At 39.0% G+C, this 20,322-nt stretch overlaps 1 protein-coding gene across 1 annotated transcript in view; it reads right to left on the bottom strand.

Annotated features, from left to right (window-relative positions):
• Positions 1–3,767: 3,767 nt before the first annotated feature.
• The window catches only part of NUP133 (nucleoporin 133), a 48,183-nt gene continuing 31,628 nt past the window's right edge, over positions 3,768–20,322 (bottom strand). Inside the window, exons 18-26 of the mRNA XM_032491859.1 lie at positions 19,645–19,896; positions 18,870–19,003; positions 16,942–17,100; positions 15,621–15,756; positions 12,441–12,559; positions 10,710–10,790; positions 9,968–10,032; positions 8,570–8,658; positions 3,768–4,826 (exon numbers count right to left, since the gene is read on the bottom strand). Coding sequence (XP_032347750.1) covers positions 4,690–4,826; positions 8,570–8,658; positions 9,968–10,032; positions 10,710–10,790; positions 12,441–12,559; positions 15,621–15,756; positions 16,942–17,100; positions 18,870–19,003; positions 19,645–19,896 — 1,172 coding nt within the window. The 3' untranslated portion in view covers positions 3,768–4,689. The remainder of the gene's footprint in view (positions 4,827–8,569; positions 8,659–9,967; positions 10,033–10,709; positions 10,791–12,440; positions 12,560–15,620; positions 15,757–16,941; positions 17,101–18,869; positions 19,004–19,644; positions 19,897–20,322) is intronic.

Here is a 20,322-nt window from a genome sequence, read left to right as displayed (position 1 = left end):
TAGGGGAAAATAACCTGGCAAGCGCACAATATGTACAAGAGGAGCAGCCTACATCTGGGTCTTGAAGGCAGGACACGGGATGCTGTCATTTGCTGAGCACTTAAGCATTTACTGACATTTTAGAGAATGAGGTTATCAGTGTTTTCCAAAACTCTTGCTCAGGGCCACTCTTCTCTCTCCTACAGCAAGCTTTTCTAAGCTCTGAGTCTATTAGATTCAAACATACGTTAAAAACTATGACTAAAACACTTGCAGGCTGGCGGAGACCTGCTGGTACAGGTGGGCCCCGCCTGGGAGCGCCGGGCCGCTCTCTGCCCTGGTCCGGCTGGTTTAAACTAGGCCCTGATGGGTCGCTGGGGGCGCCTCCCAGTCCCTCTGTGGTCCTGTTGAGCTCTCATTGGCTTGGGAGCAGACCTCAGGAGCAGGTGGGAAGCCGTGTCCATACATGTACGCCGAGTAAGCGGGCCACTGCCTGCACGGCCTTTTGAGAACTACCAGAGCAAAGGTCCAGCCTTGTAGGGTACGCGCGGCAGACAGCTCCTGCTTCTAAGTTTTCAGGTGCGGCCTCAGCTCCGGGTACTGACAGGGCCTTCCTTCTGCTACAAGCCAGCCATCGGGCTCACACCCACCTCCTCAGCCTTGCCCCCTCTGCTCCTCGCATATCTGTGTACCCCAGTCTCGCAGGCTAAGCCTTCTCTCATGTACCCTGCCTGTTTAGACGTGAATTTGGAAAACACCTTCTATGCTTTTGTGTTGTTCCCATTAATCCTGTAATGCCTTGGGGTAGATGAGCTGAGTACTATTCATTCCAGCTTTAAGAGTAAGAAAACCAAGACTCAATGAGCCAGGCAGCACGTCCCAGGTCCCACAGCAGCTGGGGGACACGCAGGGGCTTGGGGACCCTTCCTTCCCCAGGGCCACCTGGGGAGGGGCGAGGACTGCTATCTCCCTTTAATCTTTCCCAACACTTGGTATGTTCTGGAATATAACAGATCCTCAAAGGATCTTTTCCAAAAAAGGGCCAAAGACATCTTAAATGAAGTCATGACTTCATTCGCCACTGTCACTGTTGTCTCAAAAAGAACAGTGAGGGCGGCTGAGTGGCAACAAAGTCAGAAACATACCAGTGACCAGGTGGGTAAATGAAAAAACCAAACTCACTTTCCTCACAAGCCACACGTCTGAAAACGTCCAGTGGAACACGGCGGTCAGGCAGAGGGCTTCGCTCTCCTCCCCCTGGGGCTCGCTCGGCTCTGGGCATCTCTAAGGGCCTAATGATTCCACCAGAGCCGCTCCCTTCTCCTCCCGCCACCTCTGCACGCCTGGTACAATGAACTAGTGATAAGCATGCACTTGGGAGGAGAGCGCACCTGGAGTGCCTGCCCCTCTGCCTGGCCACGGGACGCTGGGCAGCTCACCTCCTGAGACGCAGCCTTCTCCGCTGAGGACACCACCGACTCCGAATGACTGATTCGAAGGCTGAAACTAAGTGGGTGTGTCTTACACACTCAGTAAGAGGTACTGTATTTCTTCTGAGTGTTTGGAGGAGGTGGGAGGGATGAGGGGGTGGGAGAGGTGAGGAAAGGACACGAGAAATCATTAGCCCTGTTCACTGAGCACTTACCAACGTCATCGCTAACTGAACAGGAAGAGCGATGCAATTTTACACGTGTCTGGAACACACACAGATTTTTGTACAAAGATTTATTCCAGTATTATTTAAAATGATAAAAAAAACATAACACAACCCAAAACTACTAACCCAAGTGTTTTAAGATTGTTAAGAAGAGAGAGAGAGGCAGAGAGAAAGAGAGATAGACAGACACCTGTTAAATAAATGATGATATAGCCATTTGGGAAAGTGTCATGCAGTAATTAAAATTTTTTATCCTGAAGAATACTGAAGACATGCCTTCTCTGGGGGAAATTTGGTTCTTTGGGGGTTAAAAAGCCCTTAGATATTATGATGATTTGTGGCCTCCAGAGGCTGTGGTAAATCGAGATATGCAGTATTTATCTGTGGTATTAAACTTCCACGGCGGCGTGAAGGGAGCAGAGTGATTTTTTTTAAGCTGTCTAGAAAGTCTCCTTAGGAGTGATAATGAAAAAGGTTGAGAAATAGTGGATTAAAGATACACAGACGTGCTCACAATATCTCACATCAAAGGAAGTAGGTTACAAAATATACCAGTATGCACAGTCTGAAACATTCTAGGATGTGTTTCAAAATGGTAACTGAAATTATTTCTGGCTAATGGATTACAAGGGTTTATTTTCGTTTATATACTTTTTTAAAAATTAGTTTTCACACTTCCTACAATATTTTTAAAATTTTGGAATTACACAAGATTATATATTTAAAAATGTACTTTGGAATTTAACGAGTGGGTTTTATATAGAAATATATAAAGCTGTTTTCTCTAGAGGCATTCCTTGAGTAAAATGTCCAGGAACAGGGAGGTGGGGCTACACTAGTATTTCTGTAGTGATCAGCCTCAAAACATGCAAGCGTGCGGGAATTGAGGCGGACGGCACCCCAGAGGGGCTCTCCTTCGGCTCAAGTTACCTCGCAGGAGGGCCGTGCCACACACGGGTTCCCACAGACCGGACGCTTGGTGGGTGATGCTTTAAGAAAACCATGACTCAGACCCCAAAGCGAGAAAAGCAGCACAACCCAAGGTTTAAAGTTTTCTTTAAAAACAAAATCTCTGAAACAGAGGGTGCCAGCTGCCCTCTCCTCACCAAGGATTTCAGCAAGTCTCGCTGTGTTTCCCAACTTCTGTCTTAATCCTTGACACTTCTCACAAACTCCTGAAACATACCAAATCACAGAGCCCGCCCCCTCAAGGTCAAAACCACCACCTTGCTGTTCGATTTAATGGTTGACACAAGCTGGGACTTCCCACCAGCATTCAGACAGGAGTGAAGAAAACCTTTTCCACGTCAGTGAAGTTTCTCTTTCCTTAGAAAACATGCTCGCCTTTATAGCACCTTTTTAACACATTATCAACGACTCAATTTATATAAAAATCAGCAATTCTTTGATAGACTATGTTGTGGAGCAAAATTTTAAACTTCAGAAGAAAAATATTATTCAAAATCTTAGGCCTTAATTTCACAATTACTGTTAAACTAATTTTTGAAAAACCCAACCCTTTTGGTACCATGGCTACCACCTCTGAGGGACAGAGGCAGGACAGAGGGCCTTTTTCTCCCTCAAAACGAGACAGTGCTGTCGTGGTGTGAGAGCAGCTGTTTTACATCCACGTGCTCTGTGGCCAGGGTTGTATGGGACTGGCCTTGGTCGCACCAGGGGTAACCGCGTTTGTGGCAAGTGACGGTGGCAGGATCCTGTCCCCAGAGCGCATTGTCCTCTGCAGGATCTCACAGGTGAGACCTGATGTCTCTGTAAAACCAAAGCCTCATCTTCTACCAAGAATCCAACAATTTCGTACCCCATCTGACAAGTTCTTCCTAACTTCCCTCAGTGCCCTTCAGTGTGTTACTAACCGGGACCCTGACGCTGTCCTGACAGCACACGCTGCAGACACAGGAAGACCAGGTTGCCCCTTTCCTTCCTTCGGACAGTGATGCAGACAGCTCCAAACCTGCTCAGAAGCAGGACGTGAAGCCTGAGGGGAGAAGGCATGATGGCTGTACTTCGTGAAGCCAGGAACCGGACTCTCTTCACCATATTTAACTTCTGACCTTTTCAGCTGTCGGAGCAAGCTGTTTAGTGAGCATTCAACTGGGCCAAAGTCTGAACATGCCAGCAACCCCGTCTTTATTTAAAGCCAGATAAAAACTGAGGACGACATAGGTCCGGACACAGAAGAGTTGAGAACCACTGGTTTTCAATTAAATCAGCTGCCTTATTAAAAAAAAAACAACCCTACAACGGTTTCTAGCATTACACACACCTTAGATTAGCTAGACAGACTGTGGTAAGGTGGGAATTCAGTGTCAACCATCCGGAGAATCCATGAAGCTGACTGAATCCCCACACTGAACACTGAAAGATTATAACCTACTGTATGGTAACTTATAGACAGGTTAGAAAGCCACGTAAATATGTTTTATTCACCAAAATACTTTAATATTCCATTATTTACGTAGAAAAGTTTTGACATTTTCCCCAACGGACTAACCAGTTATCAAGCTCACAGTGAATCAGGCCGCTCTGTCTCTCCGTTCCGCAAGTTCGCAAAATTTGACACTTATCTCACTAGGCATTTCCCACTAGCCCTAACCAGGATACCAAATATTCCACGGACTCTCCGATGCATAATATCCAGAGACGCAGCAACTCCACAGACAATTTAGTGCAATCTTGTCATTTTCAGAGTTACAGAAGCTGAAGCCTAGCAGTAAGCTGTACGGACGAAGTGGCCAGAGCCAGGACAAGAGCTCCAGGGCCCCGGACGAAGGGAGATAAAAAAGGAAGGGTAGCAAGTATGCAGACAACTGATAAATTTCAGATGGAAAAAGGGAAGAAAAAAAAATCATGTGACTGAAAACCAAAACTATAGTCACATAACTATTTTGTAGTAGCTTCCAAATAAAGTATAAGAAACCCTCAGTAATACGTTATAAAACTGTACAAACTTCCAGACGTTTCAGGTCTAAAATGTTTTGTAAGGAGACATGCTTATGCAAATTTTTGGGAACAATGACCACTTTTAGAAACAGTTACATTTGCCCTTGGACATAATATTCGTAATTGGCTTTCAACACAAACTCAAAGTAAGGGTTGGCCTTTAAGCTCCCCAGCTGGTCGGCCTGTAGCAGGTCCTTCACCTCTGGCAGGTACTCGCTGAGCTGAATGCCTACAAACAGAGACACAGAAAGGTATTTTTTATTTTGACATAACTGAAATGAATTACAGATGACTGATGATAAAAACACCTGTGCTTCTATTTAAACTATAATGTCACTCCGCTGTTGGGAAATGCTCTGTTCTAAATTCCTCCCACCTGTCAGACACACTTGCAGGTCTGACAATATGACATTCTTCACTTAGAAGAGGTTGCCTGAGTGTTTTTCTCTCTAGTGGTCAAAATAGTCAATCTGCTTAAATTCTTTAATAAGATCTGAAATATTTTCATTTTTCTCCACAGCTTAAGTCATTCCTTCAGTGCAGAACTGAAATCATAACTTGAAAACAAGTATTTCAAACAATTACATATTCACCTATTTGGGAAATAACTTAGTAGGAATACTGTCATGGAAGCTGGCTACGGGACCTCCAAATGTGTTACAGTTTAACTCTAATTACATAGCTGGAAGGAGCATGTCTTCAGTCTCCACTGAGCTGGAAAGCCAATGAGCATCTGTGTGGTTACAGAACAGTATGTACAATCTCATTTGATAAATAAAACTGGAGGAAAAATTTGAAATTAATATGGCAACATTTTATAATTTGTTACTTTACTATAAGGTTCTCAAAATCAAATTATGGCAACATTTTATAATTTATTACTTTACTGTAAGGTTCTCAAAATCAAATACTGTTTTGTTTTATTTTTTTCAATACCTTCAAAGTGCCCAGCACCATTTTTGGTACTTAATTGTTCTATAATAAAAATCTGGGTTAATAAATGTTATGAGCCTAAGTCTGCAATATTTGTTACAATTAACATACTTTCAGTAAAGACTTTGTCTCTGTAAAACAGTATTACACTTCTGCAAATACCACATTAATTTCCTAAAGATCAATTCTCTAAAACAAAACAAAACAAATCATTTTATTCGTCTTCTATTTTTACAGTGAATGCCTACTATTTAGACCTAATATTTGATGGTTTATTTCTTCTTCTTAGAGCAGGGGTGGTAACTCGAGTGCCTGCAAAGGTTTGGCAGGTCCCCCGAGAAAGGTGGCCTACGGATTTTGGTAAACAGAACCAGCGCCTCATTCAAATTGGGCAGTGCTCATCAGCTCTGGCTGACAGCTGCCGGGTATTTTAGTCTCGTGTGGGCAAATCTTTTGATTTTCTGAGAAGTCAGAAAATAAGACTTTTATAAAGAACAAGGTCCTACATTATGGCAAAGGGAACTAAAACCAATATCTTTTAATAAACTATAATGAAAAAGAATGTGTGTGTGTGTGTAAAACTGAATCACTATGCTGTACACCAGAAACACATCATAAATCAACTGTACCTCAAAAAAAAAAGTTTTAAAAAGGAAAAAGAAAAAAGAAAAGAAGACTTTTGTTAAGAACTCTTCTCAACTATTAAATGCCAGCAACTAATTAGGAAAAAGTTTAAACTCTATGAGATGACATGTGCTTTTTTTCTTGTATGTATAATGTAATTCAGTAATGTGCAAAAACTGAAAAGCTCCAGGTGGGTAATTTAAATATATCTGCAGGCTGAATCCATTCCACAGGCTGGAGTAATTGCTGGGCTGTCCAAGTCTATGAAATACAATGTGAGGCTCTCTATATCTTCCTTCGGAATCTGTCCTTTAAAAACATTTACTATTGTACATGAAAGCCATATATTATTAAAAGCTTCCAAAAATAAATGTCTTTGGCTTGTTCTTATATATAAAATATTATTATACATACTGTAAAATATCATATTACTATACATAACTTTAATAATAGTTTCCACTTGTTTTTGTCCTTTGGTCAAAATTTAATAATTCTTTTTGTAAGATTACAGCTTTCTATTTCTGTTTTCTATCTATGATTTATGATCTAAAAATAGCCAAAGCTGCAAAGCCAACTTTAAACAGCACCAAATACCTGATCAGCCACAGTTCAGTTCAGGAGCACTTTCACAAGAACTCACTTCATGGAAAGCATCAGATTTGGGTCCAAATGTTTTCTAATAACCTAGTAGGCGTAACCGGAGAATCTCTCCAACTACACAGAGAAACTGACCATATCCAGTTATTTCTTCAATTCCAAATATAGAAAAGAGAAAGCCTCGTAGATACATCTTAACTCCTTCTGAATTTCAAGCATTTCAAGCAAAAGATATTTTCTTAGCTACATCCCTTCCTCCATTATTTAATTTTTATTTATTTTTTGACAATGAAAAGGCCTTTGTGTTATCTGTTCATCTCTGAAAATAAAAGCACTCCACTAAACCTGCTGACAGTGTGAGGTAATCAAGTATGCATTCTTCATAAATAAAAAACCAGGTCAATTCTGAGGAAGTTCCAAGTTACAGAATTGCATTTACATTTGATCAGTTACAAAAGGAGACAGAAAATCTGAGAAGTAATGCTAGGAGGTCAAGGCAGACAGGCTCCATCTAAAGTGACAGCTTCTGGCGCAGAAACACCGAGAGGGTCTGCATCCCTTTCGCCTCACAACGTTGGTCGATGCAGTTAGTTCCAGTCCAGCTCAGAGGTCCCCCTTCGTTTCACTCAGTTAAGTCAGTGACCCTCAAATGGAGGACTGCAGGGTGGAATCTGGTACAGAAGACCTGGGGCTATGAATCTGTAAAATAATTCTAGGCATTCAAAGAACAAATGTTTACTGAGGGACTGCTATGTGCCAGGCGCTGGGTTGGGCATGTTTTATGTAGATTAAATGATATATCTTGCAGATACATTATAGAAAATTTCCAAATGTGTGTCAATGTCAGCATTATGAATAAATTTCACATCCATCTAGAAAGGCTGCTGAATTTATAAGTTTTTTGTCATTATGTGTTTTTTTCCAGTTGTTATTAAAGAGATTGTCCTTATATTTGAAAAGATTGATAAAAACTAAGTTAGCTTATTTTGCACACTGCCTGGATTTAGCATCATATATTTTGATTTAATAACTACAATAAATATGAGTCACACTTGTCTTTATGTATAAAATGTACAAAATCTCTCATCTCTAGTCTATCATTCTCCATGTATTAAGCTCCAATAATATGAAAGGAAGTCAAAGTTAAGTATCCTCTAATTCACCCTTTACTTTCATAGCATACATTTAACCATAAGTTTCTTTTACCTGTTTGCATCTTGATCAGCAAATGGAATTTTGCTCACTGTCTTAGGTACAAAACATATGAAACATATTCCCTTCTTGTTTCCTTTTATTTTGTTCTTAAAACTAACCTTAGAGTGTTAACGTCCAAAATGGATTGGTAAAAACACTTTGTAATTTGTTCTTAAGCACAGTATGGTCAAGTTTAGCGCACGATAATATATCAAGAAAAAAAAGTCTGTATCTCATTTCAAGTTTTCAAATCTTCACGAGAGTTTCGTAAGTTTCAAATCTTCACAAATTGAAAAACGAAAGGAAATGATTACTTCTCTCCAGTACAGATTTTTGGAGTCACGCCAACATTTGTAACTGTTCCTCGTCCATCCTGAATTAGCATGGAGACTTTGCTCACTACAGTCACCCAGGACCCTAGTGGACGGGACACCACCATGATAAAAGCTCCCTGGGTTGGAGAGGGAAGAAAAAGCCCTTCCTTTACTTTACACAAATCTCTCTAACTGCCACATCGTTTAACCCTAAGCCCCCCGGCATTCGACACCGGGCAAATCCCCATTATTCTGAGACTCTAAAACTGAGGACTGATACTGTAATTTCCAATATTAACAAACCACTTACCGTCCTTTAAAAGCTTCTGTAAGATTTTCACAAATATACTGTCTTTCGATACCTCAATTGGATCATCTTTACCATCTGAACTGGACCAGCTAGAAAACAAAATCACTGTGAGGATAAAACGAAATCATGGACAGAATCTGAAATAAACAACTGGTTTGCTAATGTGGCTAATGTGGATTTGTTTGATGTTTGGCGGGAAGGGGGAAGAATCTTGAGTTTTGTAATACTGTTGCAAATTATTTAAATAAAGGAACTTTAAATGTTGGGCACATCCAGAGTCTTATATCAGATATAAGATGCTACACTCAGGTAGCTCTTCACCCAATATAACCAGCATGTATGGGATGTCAAAACCAAGAAGTGAGGTATCTTTCCCAAGAAAATTCTGTAAGTAAGTTAACAAACCTAGTAAAGAGCCTAAAGTATGATTTTCCAGAGCACAGGCAGTAGGTAGAGTATGTTATATTCTGTTTTTCATAAAAGTAAAATGGCAACTAGTGTCTGATGTAACGTTTAGATGTTTTCTTTATCTAGTTGAGATTATGTACTATTGAAATACACACACACACAGAACCACTGCTTTGCAGGAATAAATGGCTATATCCCACATGGAACTCTGAAGTTTTTAAACAAGAAGCCAAAACAAGGAATTCCAGTCTAGTGACCTAACACATTTTTTATGACCGGGAAGGTGAATCAAACAGGCAGAGCTGAGATGCTTCAGAGGACGACTTCCAAGACCAGATTTCACAACAATTTTAACTATTTGGGAGTGATCAGAGAAGGAAATATTTTAGTAAAAATAGTTTCTACTGTAATTTCTCAACATTATAGGAAAAGAAAAAGTGTGAGTAGAGAAGGCCTTTAGCACTCAAGTCTTGCTCTCTTTAAAACTATCTTCCCAGGGAAGTCCATCCCTACCACTGATTATTCGCAGTCTTCCTTTGCCACTGAATCTGACAGCATCATTTCAGTGGACAGAAATCCTCCCCTGCAGGGAGGTTACAGCGAAAAAGAGGAAGCAACAACTTTGAAGAGGGCAGTGATTCTCAAATTATAACCACTTTTTATTTAAAAAGAAATCTAGCCTCAAAAGTCTTGCTTGGCAGAAGTGGCCTAAGTTCTGCAAAAATAAGGAACATTTTACTTCCGTGCAGACTGACAGTCTACATTTTAAGATCAAAAGTAAAGACTTATTATACCAGTGGTCCTAAATCCTTAAGCAATTCCTTAATTACTGAATAAAAATTAGGATTACCAGTGCAACCAATAACATTCTTGTAACATACGTGACAATACAATTAATTAGGTTACAAAACCAATTGATGCAGGATATCATAGTCTTCCTAAAGAGTCCTTTCCAAGACTGCATCTTAGATTCATGCTATGAGAACGTACTTATCTCTCTGAAGAGCTTTGCAAAGGATTTCCAGTTTTAGGTCATTTATATTTACATCTTCCTCCTTCACAGCAAAACAAAACAAAATCCTCATTAAATTCTGATTTTAAAAAATACATGTTTTAATTTGAGTTACGTCAATTCCTAATTCTGCCTAAGATGTTAATACTATTCATAAGAGTAAGACTATTAATAACTTTGTGGAAATTTATTTCTGATTATTCTAAGATGATCTGATTTTATCAGGAAGCTTCAGAGACTCAAGATTTGAAACAGAGTAACATAAAAGCCAACACGTTATGTTTTTATAATCCATCAAACTGCTTTCAATTGCAGGCTGACTACTTGCCCTACAGAATTATCATTACAATCTTTTTTTTTTAAAGAAGGCTGAGAAATAGTTTCTCTTGGGGCGAGTACTATGAAGAATAAATCCACAGAGCGACATATCAGTCTGAGGAACTAACAATGACTCAATAAACAAAAGAGAAAAAAATGACAGGACTTTGAAAAGCAGCATTTTTTTATTTGTGCAGGGAAAAAGGCATCCGGAAATGTGTGAGAGTTATCAGGAAGTGAGATCTCCTTGCAGCTTTTGTAAAGAGCTGTAGGTACTCCAAGAGTATGGGCAGCTGAACCAGAGAGTCTTTTATAACTAACACATTTTCAAACTGTATTCGGTTCTATAGAAAACCACACACAAATTGTGTTACCTGCCTGCAATCAAGTGATTTTACTTACCTCACCAATATACTCCAGCAAGTCCAAAGCTTTCTTAAAATCATATTCATTAGCTCTTCTGTTTTCTTCACAGATGTATAGCTATGGCAAGTTAAAATAAGGTCGAGGATCATTTCAAGTAATCAAATAACCCAGACTAGAGAGATTTACAGAGAAGTCATTATGTCTTTCAAGTAAGTGGTAGATATTTTTATAGTAAAGAACAGTGTCACATTTGGAAATTACACTCTGTCTACCTCACAATAAACTGTCTTTTAAAACGTGCCTATGTTCAGTCAGTAATTCATTTGTATAACTCTGTGTATATACTTCTTAAACGTCAGTAAATTTATATTCTTAAGTTCAAGACAACACACATTTCAGTGTTCTTTTGAGCATCCTCTGCAATAAACTGCTGCCCTTGCATTTTTAAGCTGGATATAATGCTTTTGAAATGTTGCCCTGAAAGGCAATTAAAAAATTGAGACCTATTATAAAGCCTGCAGTTGGTCTATAGTTTAATTAAAAGGTAAGAAAACAGACACCAATAAGTTACCGACAGTTACTGGTGGTTGGTTAGATCATAGCTGACTATATAATCATAAATTTCTAGTAGTTTTATAATCAGAAAAATGTTTACCTTATTAAAAATACCAATTTGAATTTTCCTATTTTCTTTTCCCAAAAACTATTTATAGCATAACAAATTTCATTTGTAAACACTGTATATAATCCTTTAACATCAAAAACACTACTCAAACCATTTCAGAAAAAAAAAAGCACTGTCTGCATGTCCTTGTTTAATAACACTTAACAACAATACTTTATTTCATTGTTTCTGAACATCCTTTTTTCTCCACAACGTTAACATCCCTGAAACTGGAATGTGGTATTAAAATTGATGGTGTACCAGTAAAACTGGCACTATTTCTTTTTCTCACCAGTAGTGGTGAGTCTTACAAGCCTCTTAGATTTTTTAATTAAATATCCTAAATCAGGAGAGGCTGCTGTGAGATCATTATAGGAAATCTGTCACAAACAATGGCTAAAATACTGAAGTTTTTGAATTGTTTGCTTTCTTTTTTCTTTTTTAATTTTTACTATTTTATTTATTTTTGTTTGCTTTCTCATTAATACAGTTGGAGTAAATTCAAGCTGATCCTATGACCTCACCCTTGCATTTGAAATGCTTTCTTGAAAGGAAAAGAGAGAAATAGAGTTAAGGCTATAAGTATGCATAACAACAAAATCATCTTATCTGGGCTGCAGATAAATGAGTCTGAATTTAAAAAGGAAAGCTCTATTTCCATACATATATGCACGTGTATAACTGAATCACCATAATCTAGCTATGTCCTTAGGAATCTGCAGAGGAAAATGGTGAGGATGGCACTTACAGGCTCTGTAAACCCAGTTCTTAAGATCATTTTCTTTTAGAAGAACTTGAAATATGTCTCACGGTATGCATCCGTCCTATGTATGTAAAGCACAGGTAGGTTCCTAGGGTGGGTCACCGGGATAAGCACCGTCAGGAGCAGGCGGGGACTTACGGGGTAGCAGCGGCTGATCCACTGCTCTCTGCTACCTGGCATCCTGCCCTCAAGCGGCTTCTAACAACTCATTCTAGGGGAAAGTCATAGGAGAAGAGGAAATGGAAAGATGACTACTCTTAGGAGCTGTACCACGTGGCCCAAGAAACACTGTGGCTGTTGTGCGACCGGGAAATGGCACAAGGATCTGAAGAGCACGTACGCTGATGAGCTCCGGCGCGCTGAGCACGGGCATGGCGCTCAGGCTCAGCTGCTTCTCCGCCAGCAGCTGCTCAGGCAGCGTCTCCTGGTGCAGCAGGAAGCGCTCCTGCTCGGCCATTTCTAGAAGGCAACATGGGGGAGAGGGAGACTTTCACTTTTGCTCTGTCATAAAACAAATCTGAATTTAAAAAGGAACTCTCTCTGTATATACAGACATATATGCGTGCGTGTAACTGAATCAGAGACCAGCACAACATTGTACATCAAGGATACTTCAATCAAAAGACAAATAAATAAGAGTTTCTAGTTTAATTTCATTTACTAAGGGAAATGATCTACTTAAAAGCCACCATGAATACATTCCAGGAAAAACGAAACCCAGACCATCGTGCACCAAACCGATTACTAGCAATGATGGTCTCCATCGGATGAGGTGACAGAGGCTCCTGAGCTGCATGAACGATCCAGGCTGCAGGTCATTACCTGGCTTTGCCTATGAGAGTGAGGTGAGTTGCAGGGGAAGAGGGCTGAGAACTACCATGCAGCTTCAAAAACACAGTAGTCACAGAAAAACGGAGTGACCACAGCACAGATATGCTCATTCAAATACTAGCGTCATTTCACATGATCCCAATCTTGTAAAAATTAAATAAAATGTTTCTGTGCAATTTCCATACCTCGGAAAACAGACTGGGAGGATACACAAAAAAGTAATAGTAGTTATCTCTGGGGCAGTGGGATTATAGACAACTTACTTTTTTGTTTATTGTTTCTATACTTTACAAATTTCCATAAGGAATTATTTATATAACCAATAGAAAGTTACTTTTTAAAAACCTACTCCCTTCAATTATTTATACTATAATAATAGTCTGTAGGAAATTACTGAGACCTGAAAATACTCCCATTGTGTTAAGAAAGCAAAAGCTAAGAAGTGATCAAATGCAAAATGATGATCTGAAGTAGGGGAATCCAGAAATAATAAACCTTATGTTAAAATATTTTGATTAATGTGATCTATCTTTGGTGGCCAAGTTAAAATATGGCTCCCCTTTCAGATCACCAGGCAGCCTTGCAGAATATACACACACTTCTCTAGAACAACAGGCACTATTAGTGTTTAAAAATAAAGGACTGAAGGAAGAGACTTCCTAAACAGTGGAAAATAATTTTAATAATAAATGTTAAATGCTAATCCCATGCTTTGAGTACTTAATATGTATAAGACAAGGCTGGACTCTGTGGCTAAGCCTTACAGCCAAATGTCCATATTTACACACACTTCACCTCTGACAACATGGCCGAGGTTCCCCTCTCATTTTTATTTTGGAAAATTCCAAACCCACAAAAAGTTGTGCAGAATACAATGTGCAGCACTGTATACTGGTCACCTACTGTTAATATCTGTCACTTCTGTTCTATCTGCCTACTCCCTCCTAAACCATACAAAAGTTGCTGACATCATGACACTTCACTTCTAAATGCTTCAGCCTGTATCTCCTAAGAAGAACATTTAACCAAAATATCATTAATGGGCCCAAAGAACTTAACATCAAATGGTAAAATTTCCCCAGCCATCCTCAAAAGGTTTGTGATAGTTGTTTTGGTTATTTGGGGGATGGTTGAGGAGCCTATCAATAAATTCACACTGCAGTTTGCTGTCATGGCTCTTGGGCTCCTTTAATCTAAAACAGCTCCCGTCTTTTTTGTTTGCTTTTCACATTGCTAAATTTTGAAGAGACTGGGCTGATTACATGTATTGTAAAACGCCCCACAATCAGGATATATCTAATTGTTCCGTTGTGATTAGATTCAAGTTGAACGTCTTTGGCAGGAATACAACACAAGTGGTTATTATGTATCTGGCACATGACATCGCTCCAGGAAGTATGTAACATGAGTTTATCTTACTGTTGGCGATGGGATCTGCTAGATCTGTGTAATGATATCCTCTTCCCCAGCCTGTAAGCTCAATGGCTTTTGAGCCCTTTGATGACCAGTTATTCACCATGATTGCAAAATGCTGACTTCCCAAATCAATCACTCTTTCTACAGTTAATCGCTGGGGTTCCTCTTTTGTAAAGAAACATTTCACTGACCCCTTCCCTTTTGGGTATCACTGTGGATTTATGGATTTTTCTTTTTGAATCTGTGAAATAAAATCCTCCAACATCATTCTTTTTGGTGTTCAAATTATTCGTAAATTTGGACAGTGGAAACAGTTGTGCAGTTTGACATCTCGACATTAACCTTGCTTTCTGACCCAACAAGACTCCACAAGATAATTTCTTCGGTAAGCCCTCATTTCCTCTTGCTAAGAGATGGTAGCTTGAAACCAAAATACAGGATTAGGTATACTTATGCTACCAGAGTGTCACTGCTTTTAGGTCTTTCCAGGGGACAGAGCCAAGAAACACATTTTTTAAACAATCATGATTACATCTGATATCTTTAGTTCACATGCAATAATACAGGGCTCTTCCTCATCATCTTTCTATATTTGTATCTCCTTTCTCCTTGGTTCTCAAAAGTAACAACGTAGTCTATCATTTTCCCAATCTACAATATACACAAAATAGTTTCACTATTACGACATCAGAAAGTTTTGAATCCTAAAATCAACAGTTTCAGAATTACCACCACCTACAGCAAACCCACCAAATGAACGTCAAGATTTCTTTGCAACTCTTCTTGTTCTTAGCATATGAGTCACTAAGGGTGTAATCAGAGTACTCCGTTCAAATCATTTGAATTTATTCTTTACGAATTCTTATTTAAAGCACAGATTACTTTACTATACAAAGAGAACCCTAATTATACAACTGAGTGATTGTTTAAGAACACCAAATAGAAAGCACTCCTCTTAAAGGAGAGATGCTCCAGTTTCTGACAGATCCCGTGACGGATAATGGGAACGCATGCTGAGAGTGCACTGACAGCACAACTGATTTGTATGCCTTCTTGTTCAGATACTTCTTTTTAAAAATCATTATCGAGTTTAGTATTTGTTTACACTTTAAGTACAATTTATATACAGTGACATACACAAGTATTAAGCATTTCTTTCTGTGAGTTTAGATAAATGTGGACACTAGTGTAACAGACCCCCGTCAAATTACAGGGCATCAAAATGATGACAGAAAATTCCCTAAGGCACATCACAGCAAATACCATCTCTCACCTTCAATTTTTTCTTGCAGTATATCTTCTGAAAAGTCTGAAGCTAAAGCAGCCAATTTACTCAAGCCAAGAAGGGTTTTTTTCTTTGCAAAGTAACAAGTCTCCATATTTGCCAAACCCAGAAGTGTTGCATGAGCCTACAATAAACAAAATACGAAAACTGGGGTAAGATCCTGGGTACTGATTCAAACTGAAATAAAGGTTAAGTACAACCCAAACTTACACCAATGAAAGATCAATTCATCATTAGCAAAAAACTGATCAGTACCATACTTTGTAAGTAATTACACAATAAAATATCAGCCACCCACAGTAACTACTGGGAAAAGATATGTATAAAACATTTGCTCTATAACAAACATGAGCACTTCAACATCCTGTCCAGGACAAACTTTAATTCATGTACTGTTTTTACTGGAAATTTGAACATTTTTATTATGAAAAAAAGGCCAACAGTTATTTACACATTAAAGTTTTTGTGCTTTATTTTAGTGTAGTAATAGTCAAAATGCAACAGCCTCCATTTTTTTTAAAAACTGAGATATAACAAATAATGGCAATAACATCATAAATAAAAAGTATGTTTATCAAAAGTATTTACCCTATGATCCAGCAGACCCACTCCTGGGCATATATCTGGAGGAAACTCTAATTCAAAAAGACACATGTACCCCAATGTTCATAGCAGCACTACAACAGCCATGACAGGGAAACAACCTAGATGTCCATCGACAGATGACTGGATAAAGAAGATATGGGGTGTGTGTGTGTGTACATATGTATGTGTGTATATACATATATATGTATATATATATACACATAAACACAATGGAATACTACTCATCCATAAAAAAGAATGAGATGCCATTTACAGCAATATGGATGGACCTGGAGATCATCATACTAAGTGAAGTAGGCCAGAAAGAGAAAAATACCATGATATCACTTATATACGGAATTTTTAAAAAAGAACACAAATGAATTTATTTACAAAACAGAGACAGACTCACAGACATAGAAAACAGACTTATGGTTACTAGTGGGGAGAGAGGGTCGGCAAGGATAAATTGGGAGTTCAGGATTTGCAGATACCAACTACTATATATAAAACAGATAAACAACAAAGTCCTACTGTACAGCACAGGCAACTATATTCAATACCTTGTAACAGCCTAACGAAAAAAATACGGAAAGGTATATACACACACACGTGTAACTGAATCACTATACTGTACGCTAGAAATTAACACATTATAAATCGACTCTACTTCAATAAAAAAAAATAGCCTAAATCTGCTCCACATAACTGAAATTCTTCTTACCTTTTCTAATTCTTGGCTGTTAATTTCATGTAACCAGCTGAGATGCTCATGAGCTTGCAAAAAATTTGCCAACTGTCCATGCTGAGAAATGGGCTGAGACAACAATTTGCCTCGCTTTCCTTTCTCCAGATACCAACGGAAGAGAAAGTCTGAAAAATTCTACAGAGAACACAGCCAAGAATCCAATAATATTCAGTAATAGTTTAAAAAATACATTTCTGATAATAAAGTACTAAATTTCTTGCAAAGATCTTAGACTCCAGAAAAGAAATCCTATTTTAAGCACTAACTCCCTGTGTTGTACAGTCCTCAAATCACTTAATTCAATCAGCTTATTTGACAAACAAGGATATTCAGATTCAGAAAAGGGATCCTGCTCAAGGTTCAAGCTCACGCAGAATCTAGCACTGTCCAATATGGGAGTCACTGGTCACATGCAGCTGTTCACACTTAATTTAAAATCTAAAATTCAGTCCCTCAGGCACACCAGTCACGTTTCAAGCACTCAGTGATCATCTGCATGTGGCCAGAGGCTCTTGTTTGGGAGAGCACGTATGCACAAGATTTCCATTATCACAGAACGTTCTACTGGACAGTACTGAGACTCTGTCATTCAAGAATGAGAGATCTCAGGGCAAGAACTGTGTGCCAGGTGGCTACATGGGCTGGCATGATAAATCGGAATCTAGAGAGGACACAAACATCCAGCCAGTTTTCCCCACAGTTTGCTGGATGCTGGGGTGGCGTGAGAGGCTGGGCTGGAAAGGAAGACAGAAGTGTCCTGCAGTCTGGTACTTCAGAGGTATTCCCACTAATAGGAGATTCTGCCAGGAACACATCAGTCCCACAAGATTTCTGAAACCAGGAATGAAATGAATGTAACAGAAGTTGCAACCAAGCCCTGGCCCACCTCTGCTCTTGATGAGCTGAGTTATCTGCCTCTCATCTGCCTCCAAGGAGGAATAAGAGCATTGATTTCCATCTTTACGGTTCTACTAAATATATTAGAGAAAAATTTTTAAATGCAAAAATGGGTGGAAAAATATATAGAGAACAAGAATCCTCAAAAAGAGTAAAAAAGCCTAGCACAAAGTATTTAGTTTAGCGCTACTGTGAAATACTAGATAAGCCAAGTCCAACAATCAGGGACTGATCAAATCAGGTAGGTAGCCAGTCCATGAAACAGCAAAACACCATGAAAAACACAGTTGTGTGATATTTAATGACATGGACAAACGCCTGTGATGTATTAAGTGAAATAAGCAGTCAACAAAACATGTTCATCTATAATAATGTAGAGTAAAAAGACAAGAATGTAAACCAAATGTTTAAAAGGGTTCTTTTGGGGTGATGGAATTATGAATGATTTTTTTAATCTTTTTTGTTTACAGTGGTTTCCTGATTTTATGCAATGTTACTTTTATAGTAAGAAAAAAAATCAGCTTTTACATAAAGATCAAATGATTGAATAAAACTGGCTTTAAGGAACAACTATAAATTCACCTAGTGTCATAATGGGTACTTTTTAAAAAATTAATAAGCATTAAAAAAAAAAAAGGAAGCATGTCAAACAAGGAAAACATGAATCTCGGGTGCATCAAAATCTGAGCTCTCTGAAAGTAGCATCCTGTGCTCCCAAGATGGTCATTCAAACTTTAGAACTCTCGACCCACATTTATGTATTACTTTTCTATCATATATTACTTTTAATTATATCTGAAAATACATGAATAGAAATGAAAAGCCTTAATATGTTTTTCACAAATCAAAGAATCTTTCAGTAATGTTTATATTAAGTTTATATAAAGACTTCTCTGTCAACTTACAAAGAAACATAATGTACAAATTAGGATCGAGTTAACTGCAAAAACCCCAAGTAAGATTTGAAATGGTAAAGGACTTACTGCCTACATCCCAATGCTCGTTACCTGATCAGCAAACTGGGTCATGTAGCGCTGGAGTCTGGTCTGGTTGTCAGTCTGCTCACACAACTGTACTAAGATGTCAAAGTCACAGTATTTTTCTGCTAACGAAGCAGCCCATGAATACTGGCCTAGTGTGACTGTAGAGATAAGAACAGACAGGAAAAAAATGCTGTTGGTGAAAATTTAATATGTAATAAAAAATATTACTCGAAATTTTACCTTTATTCATATTGTACCCTAAAAATAATTAATGGAAACCTTTCCAGTTTACTGGCATTTAGCTTCATAACCTACATAAACTCATTACAGATGCAAATGCGGCCCCTTATCCATCACTGCCTACCTCAGATGCTATTTCCCTTCCATCACGTACCAGCAAGACAAGCTACTTGTCTTAATCCTGGCTGTGAGAGTCACATGCCCTTTGCGGGACAGCCACGCGGTCAATCTAACGGCCCTTATCTGCTCTACTTTGCAGTCCAGTTACTCCTGTGAAGGTCCTGATAAGCTCTTTGAGCGCAGTCTCCACATGTTATTAATTTATTCACTTTTAAATCATCTTTAGCATCGTCTAGGACACTTGTACCTGGTAAGTGATGACAACGAGGCTGAATGAACGAACACAGAAAGCTGCACAGACCAGAGCTCTGCTTTAAGTCCTGAGCTACAGCGGGTTAGTGACATTACACTGAGTGACATACTGCATGAATGATCTGGCTCCTTTATCCGTTCCACGAGTTCAAAAAACCACAGCCCTTGCTAAATACCACGCACTTACGAAGCGGAGACAAGAGGTCCGATCTTTTCTGTAGGTATTCCACTTCCAGACTGGTGTATCTTTCTTCATCACTGGATTTGTCCACAGACCGCAGCTGGCAAATATAGCCATCCAGGAAGCAATCTATCAGTGCCACCAGCTGCTCTGTCAGAACGTTTCGGAGGTTGCTGTCTGCCTGGGGATAAACCCCTTTCAGGACAACGCCATGCTGGCGCATGATTGCAGTTCGGATGCCAGCAGGGCCACTCGTCGCTGTGAAATCATGTAATACGGTAAATAAGGGTTCCATAATGGCTACAGGAAAAACCAACTGCCTAAAAATCTTATCACTGCACTGTTGTTGGAAAAAGAAAGCAAGTAGCGGTTCAGCAGATACTTCGCCACGTCCTGCGCAAAGGACGCATCTTCCCTATGGAGACGTCCCCGGCAAAGAAAGGGAAACATAATTCTTTCTGTTTCTAAATTCCTTTAATGCTACTCCACGTCATTTCTTGTATTAAGTCAACATAAAATACAGTCAATACCCCCAGGGCCTGCTTCTGTGAGTAACTGTATGTACTAAAACCTACTTGATGCACAGGTACCGGTTAAAAAAATAAATTATAGAGAGATCTACAAAGTATTCCAAGGGAATAACATGAATTTCACAAGAACTGCTCATTAGGGAGGTGGCACTTA

The sequence above is a fragment of the Camelus ferus genome, chromosome 11 (genome assembly GCF_009834535.1).
Source record: "Camelus ferus isolate YT-003-E chromosome 11, BCGSAC_Cfer_1.0, whole genome shotgun sequence".
Lineage (NCBI taxonomy): Eukaryota > Metazoa > Chordata > Mammalia > Artiodactyla > Camelidae > Camelus > Camelus ferus.
Note: the sequence above shows the minus strand (reverse complement) of the source record. Positions and strands in the feature narration are given on the sequence as shown.